This window comes from Siphateles boraxobius, unplaced genomic scaffold (assembly GCF_051911475.1).
Source record: "Siphateles boraxobius isolate OS27281-9 unplaced genomic scaffold, OSU_SipBor_1 18, whole genome shotgun sequence".
NCBI classification, from domain to species: domain Eukaryota; kingdom Metazoa; phylum Chordata; class Actinopteri; order Cypriniformes; family Leuciscidae; genus Siphateles; species Siphateles boraxobius.
Genome location: NW_027508788.1, coordinates 5,939,611 through 5,961,589, shown reverse-complemented (window position 1 = coordinate 5,961,589; position 21,979 = coordinate 5,939,611). Strand labels below are relative to the sequence as shown.

The window sequence follows — 21,979 nt, the reverse complement described above, 5'->3', positions numbered from 1 at the left end:
GGGATGAAAAACGGCCATGCAGAAGAGACACAAGCAGCGGGGTGTGCCCGTGTCCTCATGAAACCTCGATGAGCGGGAGAAAGAAGAGCCAGGCTCCAGCATCCGCCTAGAGCGGGGCTCACGACTGCCTGATAAATGACTGCCAAACCCTGGCGGCTCGTTGCTGTGCTCCCCTCCTTCTCCTTTTCCCATCATTCTTCCCCCGGTGCACTGCTCAACAGCAGCCAGGAGCCGCCACACTCCATAAAGCACGCCAGAGGCAGAGGGCTCCTCATAACTTTAGAAGAAGGTGTGTGACACGAGACCTTATGGTACGTACATAGCTCTGCTGCTAAAACCACCAGACCATTCAAGGCAGACCTTTGTGTATTATTTTAAAAACTGTACATTTGGTTGTAGGCCTAAATAACTGCAAACTTCTCAGACAATTTTGTCACAATTTAATAGCATACAATCAATTTAAATTATCAATATAAAATTTTAATCCAGTTGGGACTTATTTATGTACTTTTTTTAAATACAAATTATCGTTCTTGCGTGTGTATCGGAACACGACTCACTCCCAAAATTGAGATATATCAACGATCTGGCGTCTCACGTGTTTGGAATCTGCTATTCTGACCAAAGAAAGACTCGTTATGTTTAGCAAAGTTAGCTTGTGTTTTGTTTACGCTTGTAAAGGCTGCTTCACAGAGCACGCTCTTGCAGTGTTGCCATGTCCACTTATTATAAGCGTTTTTAGGCTTGTTGTTTAAGCTTGGCTCAAAGCGATCGTGTTTTCGTAGTTTTTAAAGTGAGTAGTTATGGATCATGACATTTCGGTATTATTATTTTCATACAGCATTTCGATTTATTATGGGCTTGTTCTTGTTCGCCGTTTTTCTAGCAAGATCTGGCAACAAGAATGAGTCAAAGCTGGTGCTGCTTTCCCTGGGAATTCTCAGAGAAACATCTCAGACAGTTTAGTTTGGTTCCGAACACACTGCATTTCATTTTTGTAAATGCGGTTTTCAGTACCTGCATTTTTCGGTGGTTAATTTGTTTGTAGATACTTAAAATTACTGAAGTGTGTATGTACAGAAAAGGATTAAACACTAAAAGGGGAATTGACAACCGAATTTAACTGCAGTGTGTACGTGGCCAATGATTCATATGGGTTTATAAGGCATCTAAAATGGCTGTTTTCACAATTTAAAGAGATGCACATATGCGTGAAATGAGTATGCGGTGAAGTATTGTAAGAGAAGTGAAAGATGTTACATTGTACAGAAAGAAAACGCTGACTATAAAATAATAAAGACTCATCAGGGTCTCCTGGGATTGTTCTCACAGAAAAAGCTGCATCAAGTGAAGCACAGAGCATTAAGCACATCGAGAAAGACAATGAATTAGATTGAAATGACACTCGACAGATGTAGAGAGACAGAGCAAAAGCAAAGCATGGTTACACTTTCTCAGAATCAAAGATGAATACAGACAGAAACACCCTAACAAGCTCATTTTTAAGTCAGATATACAATATCAAAGTGGACGTATTACAAAAAAAAGAAATGTCTGCGGTGACCTCTGGAATGCTCACGACAAGAATGATATCTTACCCTTCTGGGGCCGTTACTTTTTAATTCGAAAACATCCATTGTGTAGTTGACTCTGCGCCCGTAGTGGTCGAATTGGACATTTCCTGTTAATCCCTGGAGGCGCACCTGGATTACAGTGATAAACAATGTCATGACAGCTTATCCAACCACTGCAAAGCACCTCGAAACACTTTCATTTACACATTCGCTTACTTTCTTGAACTTTAACATCACTTTCTTCTGGAAGTATTACCCCACATCAGTGTTTCTCAAACGGGGATCCATCTAACATAACCAGAAAATTCTTTGAACTGTGAATAAAAATCTGAAAACCACTGCAAGCGATACAGAGCCAAATAATCAGCGACATTATTCTCTAAATTGTTGAGCTCACATCAGGACTAAGTATAAATATACTAAAGGCTCATATATTCTGCTCGGACTCTTTTAGTAATGAAAACGTGGGAGAGACAAATCAAAATGTATTTCTTATTAATCTGTGTATAATTAAAAGCAATTAAGAAATTTCCTGCTGATAAAACACTTAAGATTCAGTTATTCATAGTATTTTTACATGTTTGACATGCACGTTGTGATGACTGACGCATAAATAAGCGACAGTTTTCATAAAGTACTGTAAATAGCTAGTTTTAATTACTCAGCAAGATACACAATTGTTTTTTTATACACTGTTTAATATATATATATATATATATATATATATATATTTGTTTGGGAGATGGGGTGTTGGAGTCTGAGAACAGTATGGTGTTACAAAAAGGGGTACTTGGATTAAAACAAGTTTGAGAAACCCTGCCCTACACAACATCACACTTCTCTCTCTTGCTCTCACTGTTTCACTATCCGTCTTGTTTTCTGCTTTGGTTCACGCTCTCCCCATCCTTGTATTTCCCTTTTCAATTCCCCTGTCATTTTCCACTTTCCATCAGTTCAAATTTGGACATTTCGCATTTTTCAGATCGCCGATTATTGTTCTGTTCAGCCTTGGCCCTCAATCACCTCACTGCCTTGTTTTTTTTTATAAGACATTTATTTCAGCTGTCTGTCTTCCTCCCATGGAAATACTACACAAAGAACTTGTTTCCCATCTAATATAAAGCCTGCATTTGCTCATCTGTGCATGTGACCTGTTTGAGTGTGCGCTCCATGTCGATGCCCTGGTTCCATGGTGCAGCGGGGTTGGCCAGGCAGTCTCCGGCGTTGCCCCTGCGGGAGATGTCCACCTTCTGCCTGCGAAGGTTCCGGAAGGCTTCTGCCATCACCATCACTCCATCGTATGTCAGAGCGGAAGTGTACTACAGAAACAGAGGGTCATGGAAAGGTCAACATATACATACACAGTAATGCTTTAATGGGGTTTTAAGGGTTCAGTTTGTTAACATTAGTTAGTGCATTAGGTATCATGAAATGACAACACATTTTACAGCATTTATTAATCTAGTTAAGGTTAATCTCTAAATAAATACTATTAATCGTTGTTATATCCTGTTTGTTCATAAATCATTAAATAATGTTATGACAATAATAATAAGAACACTCTACCGCACACTATTGACTTTATTTTATTCAGCGCGAACTGTTCGTTCCTGCTATCTACCTGCACCTAACCAGACTGTGCATGGACCTTGGATTGAATTGTAATATTAAATAATGTTAATTGATCAAATTTGAAAAGATAAAAATATTTGAGTGTATGATTAATTTAACATGAATTAACTATTTGCTTTCACTGATGTTAACATATTATTGTAAGATGTTACCATATATATATATATATATATATATATATATATATATATATATATATATATATATATATATATATATATATATATATATATATTATTATCTTAATTACTACCTTTCAGGATTTTATGTTTGGGGTCAGAAGGAAAAAAACAATTCAGCAAGGACACATTTCATTGACCAAAAGTCACAGTAAAGACATTTATAATGTTTTCCATTTCAAAAAAATACTGTTGTTTTGAACTTTCAAAGAATTCTGAACAAATATTAAGCAACACTATTTTCATATAATAATATAATGTTATATTGTTAATAATAACAAATGTTTCTTGAGCACCAAATCAGTATATTATAATGTTTTCTGAAGGATCATGTGACACTGAAGACTGGAGTATTGAAATTCAGCTCTCCCTTTAAAGAAATATAAAGAAATATTAAAATAAAAAAGTTATTTTAATTTGTAATATTTTACAATAGGACAGTTTTTGCTGTATTTTTGGTCAAAAATTGGTGAGCAGAAGAGACTTCCTTGGTGAGCAGAAGAGACTTCCTTCAAAAACATTTAAAAGTCTTACCAACCATAAACTTTTTATACACATCCAGGAAAGCGCTTACTGCTGCATTAAAAAAAAAGAAAAGACTGCAGAATGCTGCGATTGACCAATCAGAATCAAGTATTCATGTGCACTGTTGTTTATAAGTGCCTTGCATATTCACTTCAGTGTCTGTACAATAACAAAATGCTGTTTATTTAATATCAGTCAGTGAGTCAACATGATTACATTAGGTTTACACCAATGAAAGCTATTTGTAAGGGTTGAATAACCAAAATGAGGTTAGGTGTCCTCATGAGCAGAGGACAACCAAGGTCCATGTTTTGCAGCTGCATCTAGGGGGGTAAAAAAAAACTAAAAAAGAGAGCAAGGGACAAACAAAAAACAGAAACACACATGGTTGTCCTTCCACATATTAGGAGTGGGCAGAGCATGTGAAATCAGTGAGCTCTGACACAGTAGTGTTCAGATTCTGGTGGGTGGGAGTGGGGCGAGTGGGGGAGGGCCCGTCAGCTGCTATCGGAGGCTGGCCTGATTGCACCAATAAGTGGCTTGTGCTTTTTCTCTTTGCCTCGCTGAGATAAAACGGCACAGAATGAATCACTGCAGACAACGCACGGTATTTTGACAAAGGAAACAAACCGCAGCTCTGCAAGCACGTTTGTCCTTTAGAGGCATGGCGCTTCATGCCCTTGTTTTTAGTCTACTGTTGTGTTTATCATTGCTATTTTAGAGAGTATGATGTAGTTTGAGTTAGACGAGGGTCACCTGAGCTGCTCGTATATACAAGCACAATGTTAAAAAAAAAGTACCCCTGTGTGTTCAGACTGTCCTGCTTGCTTTATGGTTGAAAGAAGCCACTCTTGCAGTGCTGGGATGGTTTTCAGCATATCTCTAAGACAAGAGCTGAGACTCAGACCGTTACAAACACAATACAAAACACACAGAAAGACCCCTGGGCTACAACTGCATTCAAGGAGCAAAAGATGGAATGACAGAGCTAGATAGAAATCAAGAGAGCGGTAACAACAAGAGATTGAAGAATGTATTTAAAGAGATAGTTCATCTAAAAATTAAAATTCTGTAATTTACCCACCCTCATGTCATTCCAAACCTGCATGTTATTGTTCTTCCGAATAAGCACCACCGTTCAAAAGTTTAGGGTCGGTAACATTTTTTAATGTATTTAAAAGACGTCTCTTATGTTCAACAAGGCTGCATTTATTCAATCAAAAATACAGTAAAAAAGTAATACAGTTTAAAATATTGAAATAGATAAGTAATTTTTTGAGTGAACTATCCCTTTCAGGCAATGTGTTTATATTTAGTCTACCACAGTTTCATGGTCCAACATTAATTGTCAAAGAATGTGTTAGGTTACTGACTCCCGCAGGACAGAAAGGAAGAATTACAATAGGTGCAGTTTAATATATCGGCTAAAGCCCTAAAACACCTGGATTGATCCCAGGAGAAAGTGTGTCGTCACTAGATGGTGCCTTCAGGACTTTTCCAATCGCCTCAGCAGGAAAAGGCTAACAGCTTTTAAAAAAAGGTTTTGGGGTGTCGGTTGTGCTGCTGTCTGAGAAGGGCTTATGGGAGTAGCTTGTACTTGGGAAGAAAGAGATGGAGCAGCCCAGTCTAAATACCAGAGGGCGGCCTGTGAGAGCCTATATGTGGATCTGTGCGTGTGTTGACATGGTTGGACCACAGCATCTCATTTGCTAGTCCATGGATGTCGCTCCCCATCCTCCTGCTCTTGCTAGCGGTGTGCAGTGAGGAGCAGCCGTATGTTAAAGCGATGTCCCCTCAGGCCACGCCAAAGGGATTGCCTTTACCGCACCGCATCACCAGGAGGGGATCAATGTAACCGCCCTTCAAAGAATGTCATCCTCATCAGGCCCAAGGGGAAAGTGAGTCCCAGTGAAAATGGATCAACAAAAACCTTGCTTTCAGGGCGCAGACATGAACAGACATATCAAATCACGAGCAGGATTCGGCTAGTGAGACTAGAATGAATGAAACAGCTTATGATGATGTAGGTGTATAATTTACAGTACCGGTTGAGTTGTTTCACAGTGTTTTCTATGTAAGAATGCATATTATAATACATCGGCACAATTTCTTAAGGTTCTGTCTTTGACATTTATTCCAGTTATGGTATAAAATGAGCAATTCATACTTCCTTTGACCACTGTGTATAATGTTATTACATTTTTTATTCTTTTCTAATTGTATCTATCCATCTATGTTTCCTTTCTTCCACCCACTCTCTCACCCATCCATCCATCCATCTATCCATGTTTCCTTTCTTCCATCCTTCCATCCATCCATCCATCCATCCATCCATCCATGTTTCCTTTCTTCCATCCATTCATCCATACTCCCATCCATCCATCCATTCATGTTTCCTTTCTTCCATCCATCCATCTTTTTCTAACCAACCACCCACCCATCCATCCATCTTTCCTTTTCTGCCACCCACCAATCCATCCATCCATATTTCCTTTCTTCCACCCACCCATTCTCCTACCCATCCAAAATGAAAATTAAATCTTTCTGCCTTACTCAACCATGACAAACGCATATAAAAGCATTGGGTTTGATCATCAGACTCTTTCTGGAGATTTGATTTGGAGATTTGGAGTTCTCTCAAAGTGTCTGGAGGGATTCAAATGGGAGGTTTATGCATTTATGCTAATGTATCTAGTTTCTAAGTGGTTCCATACTGGACTGGGCCATGCAAGAGTACCTTGGGAGGTGCGTCAGAGCCGGGGTACTCGCGCTGGTCCAACTTGTTCCAGCGCTGCATGAGTTTAATAACCATGGGATTGCTGAAGTCCACCAGCTGAAAGCCTGTCACATTGGCTCCCCCATGCATGAAACGCTCCAGATTGATGTCCTTAAAACCCTGCCAGAGCAAAGAAGGGGAAATGGTAAGAAATAAAGATAGAGAGGGAGAGAGAGGGAGAGAGAGAGAGGGAGAGAGAGAGAGAGAGAGAGAGAGAGAGAGAGAGATTATTAAAATGTAGTTGGCAATGCAGCGCTACGATAAGAGAAATTCCACAAACATTCATATCCTGCTCGCCTCTGTGAGCCAATTCCGTGCCCAGCCAGAGAGCAGAGAGAGACAGAGCATGCTCTGCAGCGCCCAGCATCATTAAAACACTGTCACAACCGCTCACTGGAATACGAATTAGTCTCTCAAATTGATGTATCTTTCTTAAAGAAAGGCGAGGATTAAGAAAGAAGAAGAATGAGGGAGGGCAGGAGACAGCAAGGCCAAGACAACTAAAGAGAGAGAGAGAGAGAGAGAGAGAGAGAGAGAGAGAGAGAGAGAGAGAGAGAGAGAAAGAGAGAGAGAGAGAGAGAGAGAGAGAGAGAGAGAAGGAGAGACCAGTAGAGTGGAATATGTAGAAAGTAAGAGATAAAACAGAATATGAAAGGCAGACAAGCTGACAGGGAGAATAAGGCGATAAAGGAATAAAATTTAGCTCACCAAATTTGCCATGATGTAATGGTAGCCTTTGACATGCTTGCCGACACTCACAATCTGTGTAGATAAACCAGACATTTGTAGTGAGGGCAAATTCTAAAAGCAAATACATTTGTCAGCATTCACCCAGCATATGAATGTACAGCAGAGCCGTAAGCCATTGGGAAAGCAGAATTCCACTGTTATTAATTATTTCTAATCAAACACACTGCCTTTTCCAATACCACACTGAAATTTGATGAATATTAACGCAAACACCAGCTAGAATATCTTAAAATGACTTTGACAGCTACAAAATAAAATATCAAGGAAACAGTTTGTAGGAATAAAGAAATATACCCGTCTAATGTGCCATTCATTTCTGCAACAGAGTTACTTGAGAAAATGTGTTCTTTGTTCCCTCAGGACCTTGAGCATATTTAATTCTCTTTAGTGAACTTTGATGCACAGTGTTCAGTACAGTGTACAGACCTTCAAAAACATTTTTAACCATTCAGGGTATAGTGTTGAATTACCTTTACCTCTTTCTTACAATTCTCTCTGACTGTGGTTTTTATGTAGCATTGTGCTATTTTTATAATGAAATTTAAAAAATAAATTTTAAATAAAATAAAACAAATTTACATCAATAATGTTGTCAACCCCAAATAATTTCAGGAGATTAAAAGAAACACTTTCATCCAGGAATTAACATATTTTTGTAGTTTACCCATAAGTGAAAATACATGTCTACTTTAATTATATAAAGTAAAAAATAATAATAATATATATATATATATATATATATATATATATATATATATATATACAGGTCCTTCTCAAAAAAATAGCATATTGTGATAAAGTTCATTATTTTCCATAATGTAATGATAAAAATTTAACTTTCATATATTTTAGATTCATTGCACACCAACTGAAATATATCAGGTCTTTATTGTTTTAATACTGATGATTTTGGCATACAGCTCATGAAAACGTCTCGGTTACGTATGTAACCCTCGTTCCCTGAGTAGGGAACGGAGACGTTACGTCGGATGATGACGAATGGGGGTTTCGCTTAGAAAGCCTATCAACTTCGAGTATTACAAAACGAGCCAATGGCAAAGAAATGCCATGGGTCTGCGGAATTTGCATGGCGTAACTCCGCCCCACCTCGTGGGTATAAAAGGAGGACGCCGGCAACAGGCAGATATGTTTCTTCGCTGAGGAGCCAAGACTGAGCTCAGGCGATCCCCGCGGTACAGCGGAAAGTGGCAGGCAGACGTAACGTCTCCGTTCCCTACTCAGGGAACGAGGGTTACATACGTAACCGAGACGTTCCCTTTCGTTGTCACTCCGAGTTACGTCGGATGACGACGGATGGGGTTACCAGTCTAATCACGCCACCTTCTCAGCTGTCTTCCAGTGCCCTGCGTAAATCTGAGATCCCTGTCGTGAGACTGGCACGGACGAAGGACTCCTATTTAGCACAGGAATACCAAGGTACACTGGGGAGCATATCCCAAGTTCAGGGGAAATATGCAATTACTGCCAACCCAGAGGGGGGGACTTAGAGAATACACATGTGACCCGAAGGAGACATGGAGAACACTGGGGTGTCCAGCCGCAGGTGGAACATTTCAACCCCAGGGGTGGCAAGGTGGCTTGCCAAGGGAAAGACACATGCTCGGGAGGCTTACAGTGGAAATACACATGTGGGGGTCGCTCAGGGGAGGGACCATGCACACGGGAGGCACCTAGCCGACGCACAGGCAATAGACACTGGCGCCAACGTCAGGAGTGCTGGAGGAACTCAGGGCTTTTCGGGGAAGCTCACCTGAGGAGAATATCGCACGTATCCAGTCCGTGGAGTGGAATGGCGAGCAAGCGAAGACACCTGAGCGGGTCCAGTACTAGCTGGTTGAAGCGAGTACATGAGAGGTCAATGGCTCCACTCGGAGATTGTAGAATCTGGCGAATGTGTTAGGTGTCGCCCAGCCTGCAGCTCTGCAGATGTCTGTTAGCGAGGCGCCATGCGCTAGAGCCCAATAGGATGCCACACTCCGGGTGGAGTGGGCAGTCACACCAAGGGGGCACGGTCGACCTTGCTGCTGGTATGCCAAGGCAATGGCGTCCACTATCCAGTGAGACAACCTTTGCTTGGAGAGAGCCTTACCATTCAGCTTCCCACCATAACAGACAAAGAGCTGGTCTGAGGTCCTGAAACACTGCGTCCTGTCTACATAGGCGCGGAGGGCGCGTACTGGACAGAGCAGTGCCAAGGCTGGGTCTGCCTCCTCCGGGGGCAGCGCTTGCAGATTCACCACCTGGTCCCGGAAGGGAGTGGTAGGAACCTTGGGCACATATCCAGGCCGGGGTCTCAGGATCACGTGAGAGTAAGCCGGCCCAAATTCCAGGCACGCTTCGTCAACAGAGAATGCATGCAAGTCCCCCACCCTCTTGATGGAGGCCAATGCAACCAGGAGCGCTGTCTTCATAGACAGGAACTTAAGCTCCACTGATTGCAAAGGCTCAAAGGGAGCACTCCGCAGGGCAGTTAGAACCACTGAGAGGTCCCAAGAGGGAACGAGAGGAGGGCGAGGAGGATTCAGTCTCCTCGCTCCTCTCAGGAACCTGATGATCAGGTCGTGCCTTCCAACAGACTTACCTTCGACTGGGTCATGGTGTGCGGCAATAGCGGCAACATAGACATTCAGGGTGGAGGGAGACAGCCTTCGCTCCAGCCTATCTTGAAGGAAGGAAAGCACGACACTAATCGAACATCTCCGGGGGTCTTCTCGGTGAGAAGAGCACCAGTTGACGAAGAGGTTCCACTTCAACGTGTAGACGTGTCTCGTGGACGACGCTCTAGCGGAAGTGATGGTAGCCGCCACTGTAGGTGGAAGGGTACTCAAACCTGCTTCGTCCCGTCCAGGAGCCACACGTGGAGGTTCCAGAGATCGGGACGAGGGTGCCATAGGGTGCCCCGTCCCTGAGAAAGGAGGTCCTTCCTCAGGGGAATCGGCCAGGGAGGTGCTGTCGCGAGGAGTACTAGTTCGGAGAACCAGGTCCGGGCGGGCCAGTATGGCGCGACCAGAATGACCTGCTCCTCGTCCTCCCTGACCTTGCGCAGGGTCTGCGCAAGAAGGCTCACTGGGGGAAACGCATATTTGCGGCCCCGCGGCCAGCTGTGCGCCAGTGCATCCGTGCCGAGCGTGCCCTCGGTCAGGGAATAATACAGGGCGCAATGGGTCGAGCCGTGAGAGGTAAACAGATCTATCTGTGCGTCCCCGAACTGGTCCCAAATCAGCTGGACCGACTGGGGATGGAGTCGCCAATCTCCCGGGAGGGGCTGAAGCCGTGAGAGCTTGTCGGCTGCACAGTTCAGGGCTTCGGGGATATAAATGGCATGAAGCGACCTCAGATGCTTCTGACTCCATATGAGGAGGTGGCGGGCGAGTTGCGACATACGGTGGGAGCGTAGACCACCTTGATGGTTGATGTACGCTACAGTGGCGGTATTGTCTGAACGGACTAGTACGTGCTGGTTCTTGAGCACGGCCCGGAAGCGGCGCATAGCAAGACGTACGGCCAGCAACTCGAGGCAATTGATGTGCCAGAGGCGGCGGGGTCCTGTCCAGGAGCCCGCGGCAGCACGTCCATTGCACATGGCACCCCAGCCCGTGGAGGAGGCATCTGTCGTTACAACAACATGCCGCGAAGCTCGTTCCAGGGGCACTCCGGCCCGTAGAAAACTGAGGTCCGACCACGGGGTGAAGGTCTGACGGCAAGACGGAGTAACTGTTACTCGGAAGGTGCCGTGTTGCCATGCCCACCTCGGGACTCGGTCGCGAAGCCAACGCTGAAGCGGTCTCATATGAAGCAATCCGAGCGGCGTTGCCACGGCTGCAGATGCCATATGCCCCAGGAGCCTCTGAAAGAGTTTCAGTGGAACCGTACTCTTGCCCTCGAACTGTCTCAGGCAAGTCAGCAGTGACTGCGCGCGCTCGCTCGTAAGCTGCACGGACATGGCGACCGAGTCGATATCCATACCGAGAAAAGAGATCCTCTGCACGGGGCAAAGTTTGCTCTTTTCCCAGTTGACCCGAAGGCCCAGACGAGCTAGGTGCCGGAGCACTAGGTCCCTGTGTTCGCATACCTGGTCTCGAGAGTGAGCTAGGATCAGCCAGTCGTCGATGTAGTTCAGGATGCGAAACCCGTGTTCCCGAAGGGGAACAAGGGCTGCCTCGACGACCTTCGAGAAGACGCGAGGAGACAGGGCTAGCCCGAAAGGGAGAACCGCGTACTGGTATGCCTGCCCCTCGAAGGCAAACCGAAGGAACGGTCTGTGTCTAGGGAGAATGGAGACATGAAAGTAGGCGTCCTTCAGGTCGATTGCTGCAAACCAATCCTGGGTCCGCACACATCCGAGAATGTGTTTGGCAGTGAGCATCTTGAACGGCAGCCTGTGAAGGGAACGGTTCAGCACACGCAGGTCCAGGATTGGCCGTAACCCACCGGTTTTCTTGGGGACAATGAAGTACGGGCTGTAGAAGCCGGTCCTCATCTCGGCCGGAGGGACGGTCTCGATCGCACCCTTCGCCAACAGGGTGGCGATCTATGCTCTCATGATAGGGGCGTTGCCACCGACCAAAGTGGAGCGGACTCCCCTGAAGCGGGGAGGAGACCGCGCGAACTGAATCGCGTAGCCGAGCCTGATCGTCCGTGCGACCCAGCGAGACAGGAGGGGAGCTCTAGTCAGGCTCCCAAGAACTGTACCAGCGGGGTCATACGGACCACAGACTTCCCACCGATGGTGCAGCAGGGCGGAATGACTGGCCCGGACGTGGACGGCATAGCGGCCCGGTGTGGGGGCACAGTCATTAACCGCGCCCTGACAGAGGAGACCAGGGAAGGAAGAGCGTTCCACGGGGGTCTGCTCTGCCAGGGGGCTGGCGACAGAGGCGGAAGAGAGCGACACGGTCCGGGGACGGCGCGCACTGTCAACCGGCTCTGGGACAGAGGGGGACGAGGGGTGCACGGCTCGGAGGCGGCGCACCGTGTCGTCCGAGAACTCTGTGTGCTCAGGGATAGGAATGTTACTTCTTTCTTTAACCACATTAGGGTGCTGCCCACCCGTGGGTGAGCAGCGGGGAGTGGAGAACAAAAGATTCTCCCCCGCCCCTCCACCGGGGGAAGGAGTGGTCCTGCTACCATCTCCTGAGAAGTAATTTTCAGCATCCCTGAGCAGCCCGTCTCAGGAGCGCCGCTTGGCCCGGCGTTTAGCGGGGGGCGGGGCTGGAGAGGGCTGGGGCGCCTTCTTACGACTTCCCCCGCGACCGGGCCTGGGTGGAGGCTGCTGCTTGGGCCGGGCGGGAGGGGCGGGAGCCGCAGGAGGGCGCCCTCGGCGGCGAACAGACTGAGGGACCTGCCCGGTCGGCTGGGTGGAGGCAGCAGCGGGCCGTCGGGGCAGAATATGCTTAATGGCCTCAGTCTGTTTCTGGGCGGTGGAGAACTGTTGGGCTATGTCCTCCACCGCACCGCCGAATAGGCCGGCCTGGGACATGGGGGAGTCGAGCAGGCGAGAGCGCTCAGCGTCCCGCATGTCAGCCAGGTTCAGCCATAGGTGTCTCTCCTGGACCACAGCTGTGGACATCACCAGACCCAGGGAGCGTGCGGTCACCTTCGTCGCCCGGAGGGCGAGGTCGGTGGTGGCGCGCAGCTCATCGAAGAGCCCTGGGTCCGTCCTACCCTCGTGCATGTCCCTTAGCATCTGCGCCTGATAGACCTGCAGAGTGGCCATGGCATGCAAAGAGGCAGCCGCCTGTCCCGCCGCTCTGTAGGACTTCGCCACTAGGGTAGACGAGAACCTACAGGCCTTGGATGGGTGCTTAGGCTCGCCGCGAGAAGAAGCAGTCTGAGGCCACAGCTGCATCGCAACAGAGCGCTCAACCGGGGGGAGCCCAGTGTACCCACGGGCGGCTGCCCCATCGAGGGGAGGAAAGGCGGATGAAATCAACGAGCGGTCGCGGGAAGACATGGGAGTCTTCCAGGACTTCGAGATTTCATCATGCACGTCCGGGAAGAAAGGTATTGGGGCAGGCTGAGGACGGGAAGCCGCAGCTGCACCCAAAAACCAATCGTCCAGCCGCGAGCGCTCAGGGCAGGGTGGAGGGTTCCACTCCAAACCAATGCTCGCGGCCGCCCGGGAAAGCATGGCCGTCATCTCTGGATCGGACTGAGCCACAGCCGTATTCACATCCGAGGGTGGCAGCTGTGACGAGTCGTCACTTCCAGACGAATCAGACCCGTCTAGTGATGCTGCGATTGACATCGCATCTTCCTCTGGAGCGCCAAAGGACACCTGCGGGACCTGAAAGGACGGTCCCGCGGGGATCCCCTGAACGCTCGCGGGTTGCAACACTGGAGAAGGTGCTGCGGGGCACGGACACATAGTCGGCGCTTTGTTCCACACAGTCACCCTCAGATCACCCTGGCCACCAGCCGAAGTAGAGCCTCTCGAGGAGGCGCTAGATCGGGGTGTGGATGAGGGGACTCTCACTCTTGCGAGATCCTTGAGTCTCGATCTAAGTGTTGCGATGGTCATGTTCCCACAGAAAGAACATGACTCATCCACGAGCGCTGCTTTAGCGTGATCAAAGCCCAAACACACCAAGCAGCGCTCGTGCCCATCAGAGTCAGACACCAGTAGACCGCAACCAGAAGTGCACGGGCGAGGCATCTTTAAAAAGACGTGCCGCGTGCAAGCTCTTTTTGTGAGAGAAACTCAGTGCTGAAGCGCCCGCGGAGAACACACTCGCTGGCAAACCACGCTCAGATAAGCAGGAAGTGTGCACTCGCCGGGAGATCGCCGTCACACCAACACCAACAAGTTGCTCGTCTCGTAAGAAGCTGACAATCAGAGATAGCATAAGGAGTGAAGAATTACACTTGGCTCCGAAGCGAAAACATATCTGCCTGTTGCCGGCGTCCTCCTTTTATACCCACGAGGTGGGGCGGAGTTACGCCATGCAAATTCCGCAGACCCATGGCATTTCTTTGCCATTGGCTCGTTTTGTAATACTCGAAGTTGATAGGCTTTCTAAGCGAAACCCCCATTCGTCGTCATCCGACGTAACTCGGAGTGACAACGAAAGGGAACCCAAAATTCCTATCTCAAAAAATTAGCATATCATGAAAAGGGTCTCTAAACGAGCTATTAACCTAATCATCTGAAACAACTAATTAACTCTAAACACTTGCAAAAGATTCCTGAGGCTTTTAAAAACTCCCAGCCTGTTTCATTACTCAAAACCGCAATCATGGGTAAGACTGCCGACCTTACTGCTGTTCAGAAGGCCATCATTAGCCTCGTTTCCATCCACTTTTTGCGCTGTTATGTTATCGACAAAGTGAATATGCGAAAAAAAACATTACGTAATTTTCCGTCTCCAGACTGTTTCCATTCAATTGGCCTTTTACCGATAAGATTGTGTGCGTGATGACGTCACGAATGCCGAAAGCGATTTGTCGCATATGTTTTGGTGTATCGCAAAAAAAAGTGCCCTTGAGCCGTTTCCATAGGCCTACATTTTTTTATCACAAATTCTACCTTTTGAGGTTCCAGTCAGCACCCCCAACACCAAACAAACAAACAAACCAAAAACAAACAAACAAAAAAAAATGGAGAGAGTATTCAGGCAGTTAATTGAAATTTGCCAGCTTACTGTCATTTCAATTTCACAAATAATTGCAAGTGTCCGAAATATCAGAAGACGATGGCAGAATGAAGCAGTTGCTCATCTGATATGGCTCGAAGTAACTACCCTTTAAATGCAACAAAGCCCAAGGGTCTGGGAGAGACCACACAATAAGGCGTTTTGGGAGGAAGTTGTGGAGACACTTTACAGAAAGTTTTTTTTTTTTTTTTGCAACTTTTTGCCAGGCTCGATATTACACTACACAAAAAAACTGGTTGAGGATAAATTCTTTAAAATTGGGCAATTCCAGCACTATGGACGTGACATTTGCAGTCAAAACTTGAAATATAAATTCTCAGAAAATGCATTTAATACTGAAACGTCTGTTTATATATCCATACTCCTTAAATAAAGGAGTCCAGACATTAGAAAAATATCAGTCTAGACATGCGTTTTATATTTAATATGAGAGAAATACACATGAGACATGACACAAAAAATCTTTAACTTTTAGGTGGCAAAATATTTTTTTGTAATTCTATGAATTATACAGCGCAAAACAAAAGTAGCCTAATACTAACCCGATGAAGAATGGTCAGCCTCCATAGAACATCAAATATTATTTTTATTTAATTTTTCGTGTTCGCATTTATGAGGAAAAAAACAATGTTACGGACGTGACAGTTCTCTGTTGCGGACATGACCGTTCTGAAAGCGACTTTAAAACTTTCAAAGAGACCTCAAACAGAAAGCACAAAGCCTTTCTTTAAAGAGAATTTCGTTTTTTATTAATTGTATCTTAATTTTAATCAATGTTTTATCAACCAATTGCAATAAATAAGAAGTAAATATAGTAGAAAAGAGATCATCAAGGCCCGTACGGAAATGGGAAAGAAGGCATTTCTGTATTCTTCACCTTCAGCATGAAATAGGCTACTTTGCAAAAGGACTTGAAACTCATTGAGTTAATCTCGCTAAATGCTTTTAAATCCAAAATGAAAGACTTAGAGGCAGATGCCTTAATGTAGGATAAATGCTCTTAGACTGTAAACATTATTTTAAATGCTTATATGAAATGTTAGCTTTAGTCTTCTGTGTTATTTGTCTGTACCTATGTGTTTGTACTACTGCTGACTCTCCTGGTTAAATAAAGGTTAAATAAAATATCACGGAGGCGCTGGCGCGTGAACTGGACTCTCGTCCCATAAATGAACCGAAACTCAGCGTATAATGTAGGCCTACTTGCACAGACCTGAGAAATATATAGAAAGCTTGAAATTTCTACTTGTAAACAGAACAATTCAAAACGAAAGAGTCCCCAAGTAAAGTTGGTTATTAAATAAACAAATAGCAAAACGAGTTGTGCGGTGTCCACCACTTTTCAAAGCAAAGTTACGCCACTGCCACCGACCACCGGTTTCGACACTAAAGCGGATTGCCATTGCCCTGTACAAGCTGGCAACCTGCACCGAGTATAGAGTGATGGGCGAAACTTCCGGGGTTAGTAAAACAACCGGCCATGGTTTTTGTTGTGACGACTGCATCTTGCACGTGATGAAAATATCATGTGACACCACATTTATTTGCGTTAAAGCCCCTTTTCTCGACAAAAAGTGTTTCCAAACTAGTTTTTCGCGACAATTAAAGTATCGACATAGAATTTATGCGCTAAAGTTAAACGGAAAAGGATTGTGTCGAAATTTGGAAAAAAATATCGATAATTGGCATTTCCATCAGCTATATCGGTAAACATTTTGATGCGCTAAACCTTTTTTCGCAAAAAACCCTTGGATGGAAACCTGGCTATTGACACCCTCAAGCAAGAGGGTAAGACACATAAAGAAATTTCTGAACAAATAGGCTGTTCCCAGAGTGCTGTATCAAGGCACCTCAGTGGAAGTCTGTAGGAAGGAAAAAGTGTGGCAAAAAACGCTGCAAAACGAGAAGAGGTGACCGGACCCTGAGGAAGATTGTGGAGAAGGACCGATTCCAGACCTTTGGGGACCTGCGGAAGCAGTGGACTGAGTCTGGAGTAGAAACTTCCAGAGCCACCGTGCACAGGTGTGTGCAGGAAATGGGCTACAGGTGCCGCATTCCCCAGGTCAAGCCACTTTTGAACCAGAAACAGCGGCAGAAGCGCCTGACCTGGGCAACAAAGAAGCAGCACTGGACTTCAGGCATTTTGGCATTTCCTTCTCCCCAGTCTTCCTCCAGACTCTGGCACCTTGATTTCCGAATGACATGCAAAATTTGCTTTCATCCGAAAAAAGTACTTTGGACCACTGAGCAACAGTCCAGTGCTGCTTCCAAAGACTTCCCACTGTGGTGCCTTGATACAGCACTCTGGGAACAGCCTATTTGTTCAGAAATACCCTCTTGCTTGAGGGTGTCAATGATGGTCTTCTGGACAGCAGTCAGGTCGGCAGTCTTACCCATGATTGCGGTTTTGAGTAATGAAACAGGCTGGGAGTTTTTAAAAGCCTCAGGAATCTTTTGCAGGTGTTTAGAGTTAATTAGTTGATTCAGATGATTAGGTTAATAGCTCGTTTAGAGACCCTTTTCATGATATGCAAATTTTTTGAGATCAACATGTCTCAGATTATCACAGTTTATTCGCTATAGTTCAGAAAACGGTAATAAAATATGACAAGAACTCAAGAGTTATCAAATCCGCTGATATTTCACTGGTTTTGGTCATCCTTCTGTTAGAGATTCACAAATGAATTAGGTTGAATAGCTGTCAACTGTTGAATTTAAATACACAATTAGATAATACCAATTAAGGTCAACCAATTGTTCAGACTGTGGTGTTAAAAGGTTGCATTAGCAATTAAAGAAAAAAACCTTTGAGCAAAACATGGTCAGGTCGAAGTGTCAGAATAATTTTCGGCCCCAAATTTTTTATAAATGTTACTGGTAGTCAACTGTATGAAGAATTTTTGAGTACAATATGTCACAGTTTACTTTATTTTGCTATCCTCACTTACATAAATTAATTATAGTGACCTGCACCCACTAGTAAAAAACTATCACAAATGATATCTGGCGTCTGAATAATTTTTGGTTTGACTATATATAAAACATTAATATATTTCAAGTTATTTTACAATAATGCATGCATCAGAGGGCAAAACGGGACACTTTTTATATCGACCTGAAAACGTCCCCTTATCTCACCTGTTCCAGCATGTTGTTCAGTCTCTCTGCTTCCAGGTCTATGACAAACGTCTTTTCCTGCCTACGGTCCAGGTCTTCGAGAAGCTGTCGGTAACTGGCATCATTAAAGTTCTCAACACATATAGCGCTGACCTGCCAACCGTTCTGGCCAGCCTTTTCCATGATGGCCTGTAGTATAGAATAACCTATGAGACAAAAAAGGGACAGTGAGGCATTTGATCAGCATGTGCATCAAACCACCGAAGGCTTGAACCATTGAGCCACGGCTCCAATTTATCAGAAAGAATGTGATTTGTGGCATTGTCAGTGAGTCATTCCTGCACCAGTGCGGTACTCTCATCTGCAACTGCAGGCCTGTGAGCGATCACGTGGCACAGATCGTAGGGCGCTGATACCAACCTCCTGTCCTTTCATGCAAATTCATTTTAGGCCTCAATCCCATGAAGCTTACAGTCCCAGAAGCCTCAACAGTGCTCAGAGAAATGGACAAAACACCCTTCTTCATGAAACTAATCTCCTGCATCCCTAAAATAGAAGCCAATATCATGCAGGCGTGCCGGTAAAATTGGAAGTCAGAAAGAGCTGCTTTTTGTCACCTTCTCCAAGGTGTGATTGAGGCTTCCTGAGAGCTCCATTACAGTGCTTGTGATTCCAGCTACAGTCCTCAGTGCTGCTTGTACTAATCAGACAGGGATGGTGTTGGATATGTTAATCTAGCTGTTTGAAATAGGCACTCGGAGCCGCTGAGGCCCACTTGACTCCAAGATGAGCAGATGTCCCTGTAAAACGGACCCTTATGGTCACAATCAGAATTTGGCAATGCAGCTTACTCGATTCCACTATTTAATAGATTAACCTGTGCTTGATCTGGCAACTCTTTAGCTCATTCGGGTGTCGTGTCTGTTTGTAGCCTAAATGTTAAATGGGGAGGTATTTATGTTAGTATATGGGTCTATCACAGATGACAATAAAGAAAAAAAAAATCTAAAATCTTATTTTTTAATCTTACCCAGTAAAAATTAAAATATTTTCCTTACCCCTATATATATTTTCACACATCTCAAAGTGATAGTTTACCCAAAAATGAAAATTCTGTCATAATTTATTCACCCTCACATTGTTTCAAACCTGCATGACTTTCCTTATTCTGTGGAACACCAAATAAGATCATTTGAAAAAGTCTGATAAGTGTTTTTTCCCCCCTTTTTCTTCAATTTAGTTTTATTTTGGGCCAAACTGACTTTCATTGTATAGACAAAAACAGTTTTTTAATATCTTTGTTTTGCATTCTGCAGAAGGAAGAAAGATATAGAGGTTAGGAATGACATGAGGGTGGGTGAGTAAATGATGACAGAATGAATCATTATTTTATAAGGTAAAAAAGTATATTTGCAAATTTTATTAAATGCATTAGTTGCATTACAACCTGAACTAAAAAACAAACATATAAATATATTTACAATAATAATATATATAAAATTTTATTTCAGAAATTAAAAACATGCACTTTTAATGCAAGTAAAAAAAAGAGGCAGTAGGACGTGTTAAAAATGTGTATTTAATCCATTCATGCAACTGGCAGATGCTTTTATCCATAGCATTTCAAGGTATGCGTTTTATCGGCATGTGTGAAATCAAATCCACAACCTTGGTGTTGCAGCATCATGCTTGTACCAGTTAAGCTTCAGAAACATTATGCATTAAATGCTGGTTGAGCAACCATGGTGTTTACCAATGCCCTGATGCTCTCGGGACACGTGTAACACATAGAGTCATGAATTAACATATCAAAGCACTGTGCATGATGGCTGATGTGGACATTTTAACATGCCAGTGTGTTAAACAAACAGCAATCAGTCAAGTAGCCTGATTACATACACATTCACAAGCAACACACTAAACCTGCTCTGCACTCAATATCTGCAGACACCTGCAGTATCGACCACGAACTCTGAGCTAAAATTCATCTGCCATCAATTTCAAATCTCAGCCTCTGCTGCTAATAATTCAAGCCCCCAGTAAAGAATCAAGCTCTGATTAATAGCTGATAAATCAGTAGCTTGGGGTGTCATCATGTGCATATGTGAAATATCCATGTGTGTGCAAGAACCAACGAGATCCAAAATCAGCTGCCAGCATCCACCCTTCCCCCCTCATCTTCCATCCAGCCCAGCAGGGGGAAGCAGCCGTGTGTGTGTGTGTGTGTGTGTGCGTGTGTGTGTGTGTGTGTGTGTGTGTGTGTGTGTGTGTGTGTGTGCGTGTTTGTGTGTGTGTGTGCGCGCATATGGGGTAGGCATAGACAGAGAGAAGAGAAGGACAACAGACCATGAAAATATAGTGAATTGCCAACCTTTTACACTAAACCATTCATCATGTCCACATCCCAGTCAGATTGTCTGCTCAGAAGCTCTCACAACAGACTGAATCTAAAGCAACTCAGCCAGTAGTCTAAACAAGGACCATCAGGACAAATCTGTGGTTTTCAAGACCACAAAAGCACTAATATTGGCCAACCGGTAGGACATGTAAAATGATAATCTGAATTTCTTTTCTGGCAGTTGTTGCAATCATTTCAGAAGTGATGGGGGCACTGGCCATGTTTTGGAAAATCATTTTCTCTTTTTCTTAAAGGAATAGTTCACCCCAAAAGTAACTGAATTAATACATATTACACTATATAATCACTCCAGTACTTTTCAAACACCTTCATCTATCAGTCTTGGGTTTATGCCTCACTCAAATGCACTCTTTTATAAGTATAGTTCTCCGTCTCTAAATTATGACTGAATAAGCTGTTATAAGCTTATAAACTGTTTTCAGTGCTTGCCATTTTTAAACATTGAAAATATAAATGATTATTAATTTGTATGTATATATTTATAAAAAATAAATAAATAATAATAATAAAAAATATAAGAATAACAAAATTGTTAATAATACTATTAATTTACAATAATAAATGATTGTTAATATTAATACTAATAAAATAATAATATATATTATTATTATAATAAATATTTGTTTGTAAGTTCAGGACAGGTTGTAATGTGTGTGAGTATATACTTATTTATAAATAAGAATAACAATAATACTTTTTTAATTATTATTATTACAAACAACAACAATGATTTAATAATAATTTAAATAATAATACATGTTTGCCTTCTTTTATAATATTGCTGTTGCTGCAATAGTGCAATAAGCCTCTCAAGGCTGTGCATTACAGTAAGTATCAACAATAACTTGAACGGAATGTATTTTTCCAGATGACACAAAATCTATTTTAAACATGTTTTTAAAATAAATAAAGTATATGGATGTGTGGAGGAGGACATAAACTGCAATTTGCAGTTGGTCCATCCTCCGACTATGGATTTTAGAGTGTTTACAGGCACAGCATAAAAGTGGATGGGTAAACGTCACTAAGGCCTATCTGTAAAAAAAAATCACTGTAACGTGGAGGCTCTCTTGTGGCTAAAAAAGTGTCTTATTTACTGTATAAACACTTGATGAAGTAGATACAAGGATCTTGAATGCTCTGATTTTGCTAACATTTTAAAAAGAAAAACTTAATTTAGCTCACCATATGGAAACTTTGCAAATAAGTGGCATATGGTAAATGAAAGAAAAAAAAAACATGCCTGTGGCAGATGTGAGATGTGAGAGGATCAATCATAGAAACTCCAAGAAATCTGCATGTCAGGAACATCCGTGATATGACAGAGAACAGCG

At 43.9% G+C, this 21,979-nt stretch overlaps 1 protein-coding gene across 7 annotated transcripts in view; it reads right to left on the bottom strand.

Annotated features, from left to right (window-relative positions):
- gria4b (glutamate receptor, ionotropic, AMPA 4b) overlaps positions 1 to 21,979 on the bottom strand; it is a 126,793-nt gene that overhangs the window by 29,393 nt on the left and 75,421 nt on the right. For 6 of the 7 annotated variants that reach the window (XM_077233043.1, XM_077233039.1, XM_077233037.1 and 3 more), the window contains exons 4-8: positions 18,248 to 18,432; positions 7,395 to 7,448; positions 6,648 to 6,806; positions 2,726 to 2,893; positions 1,599 to 1,703 (exon numbers count right to left, since the gene is read on the bottom strand). In XM_077233043.1, coding sequence (XP_077089158.1) covers positions 1,599 to 1,703; positions 2,726 to 2,893; positions 6,648 to 6,806; positions 7,395 to 7,448; positions 18,248 to 18,432 — 671 coding nt within the window. Of the gene's footprint in view, positions 1 to 1,598; positions 1,704 to 2,725; positions 2,894 to 6,647; positions 6,807 to 7,394; positions 7,449 to 18,247; positions 18,433 to 18,646; positions 18,756 to 21,979 lie in introns of those variants that run through there. The other variant, XM_077233042.1, reaches the window with a different exon arrangement.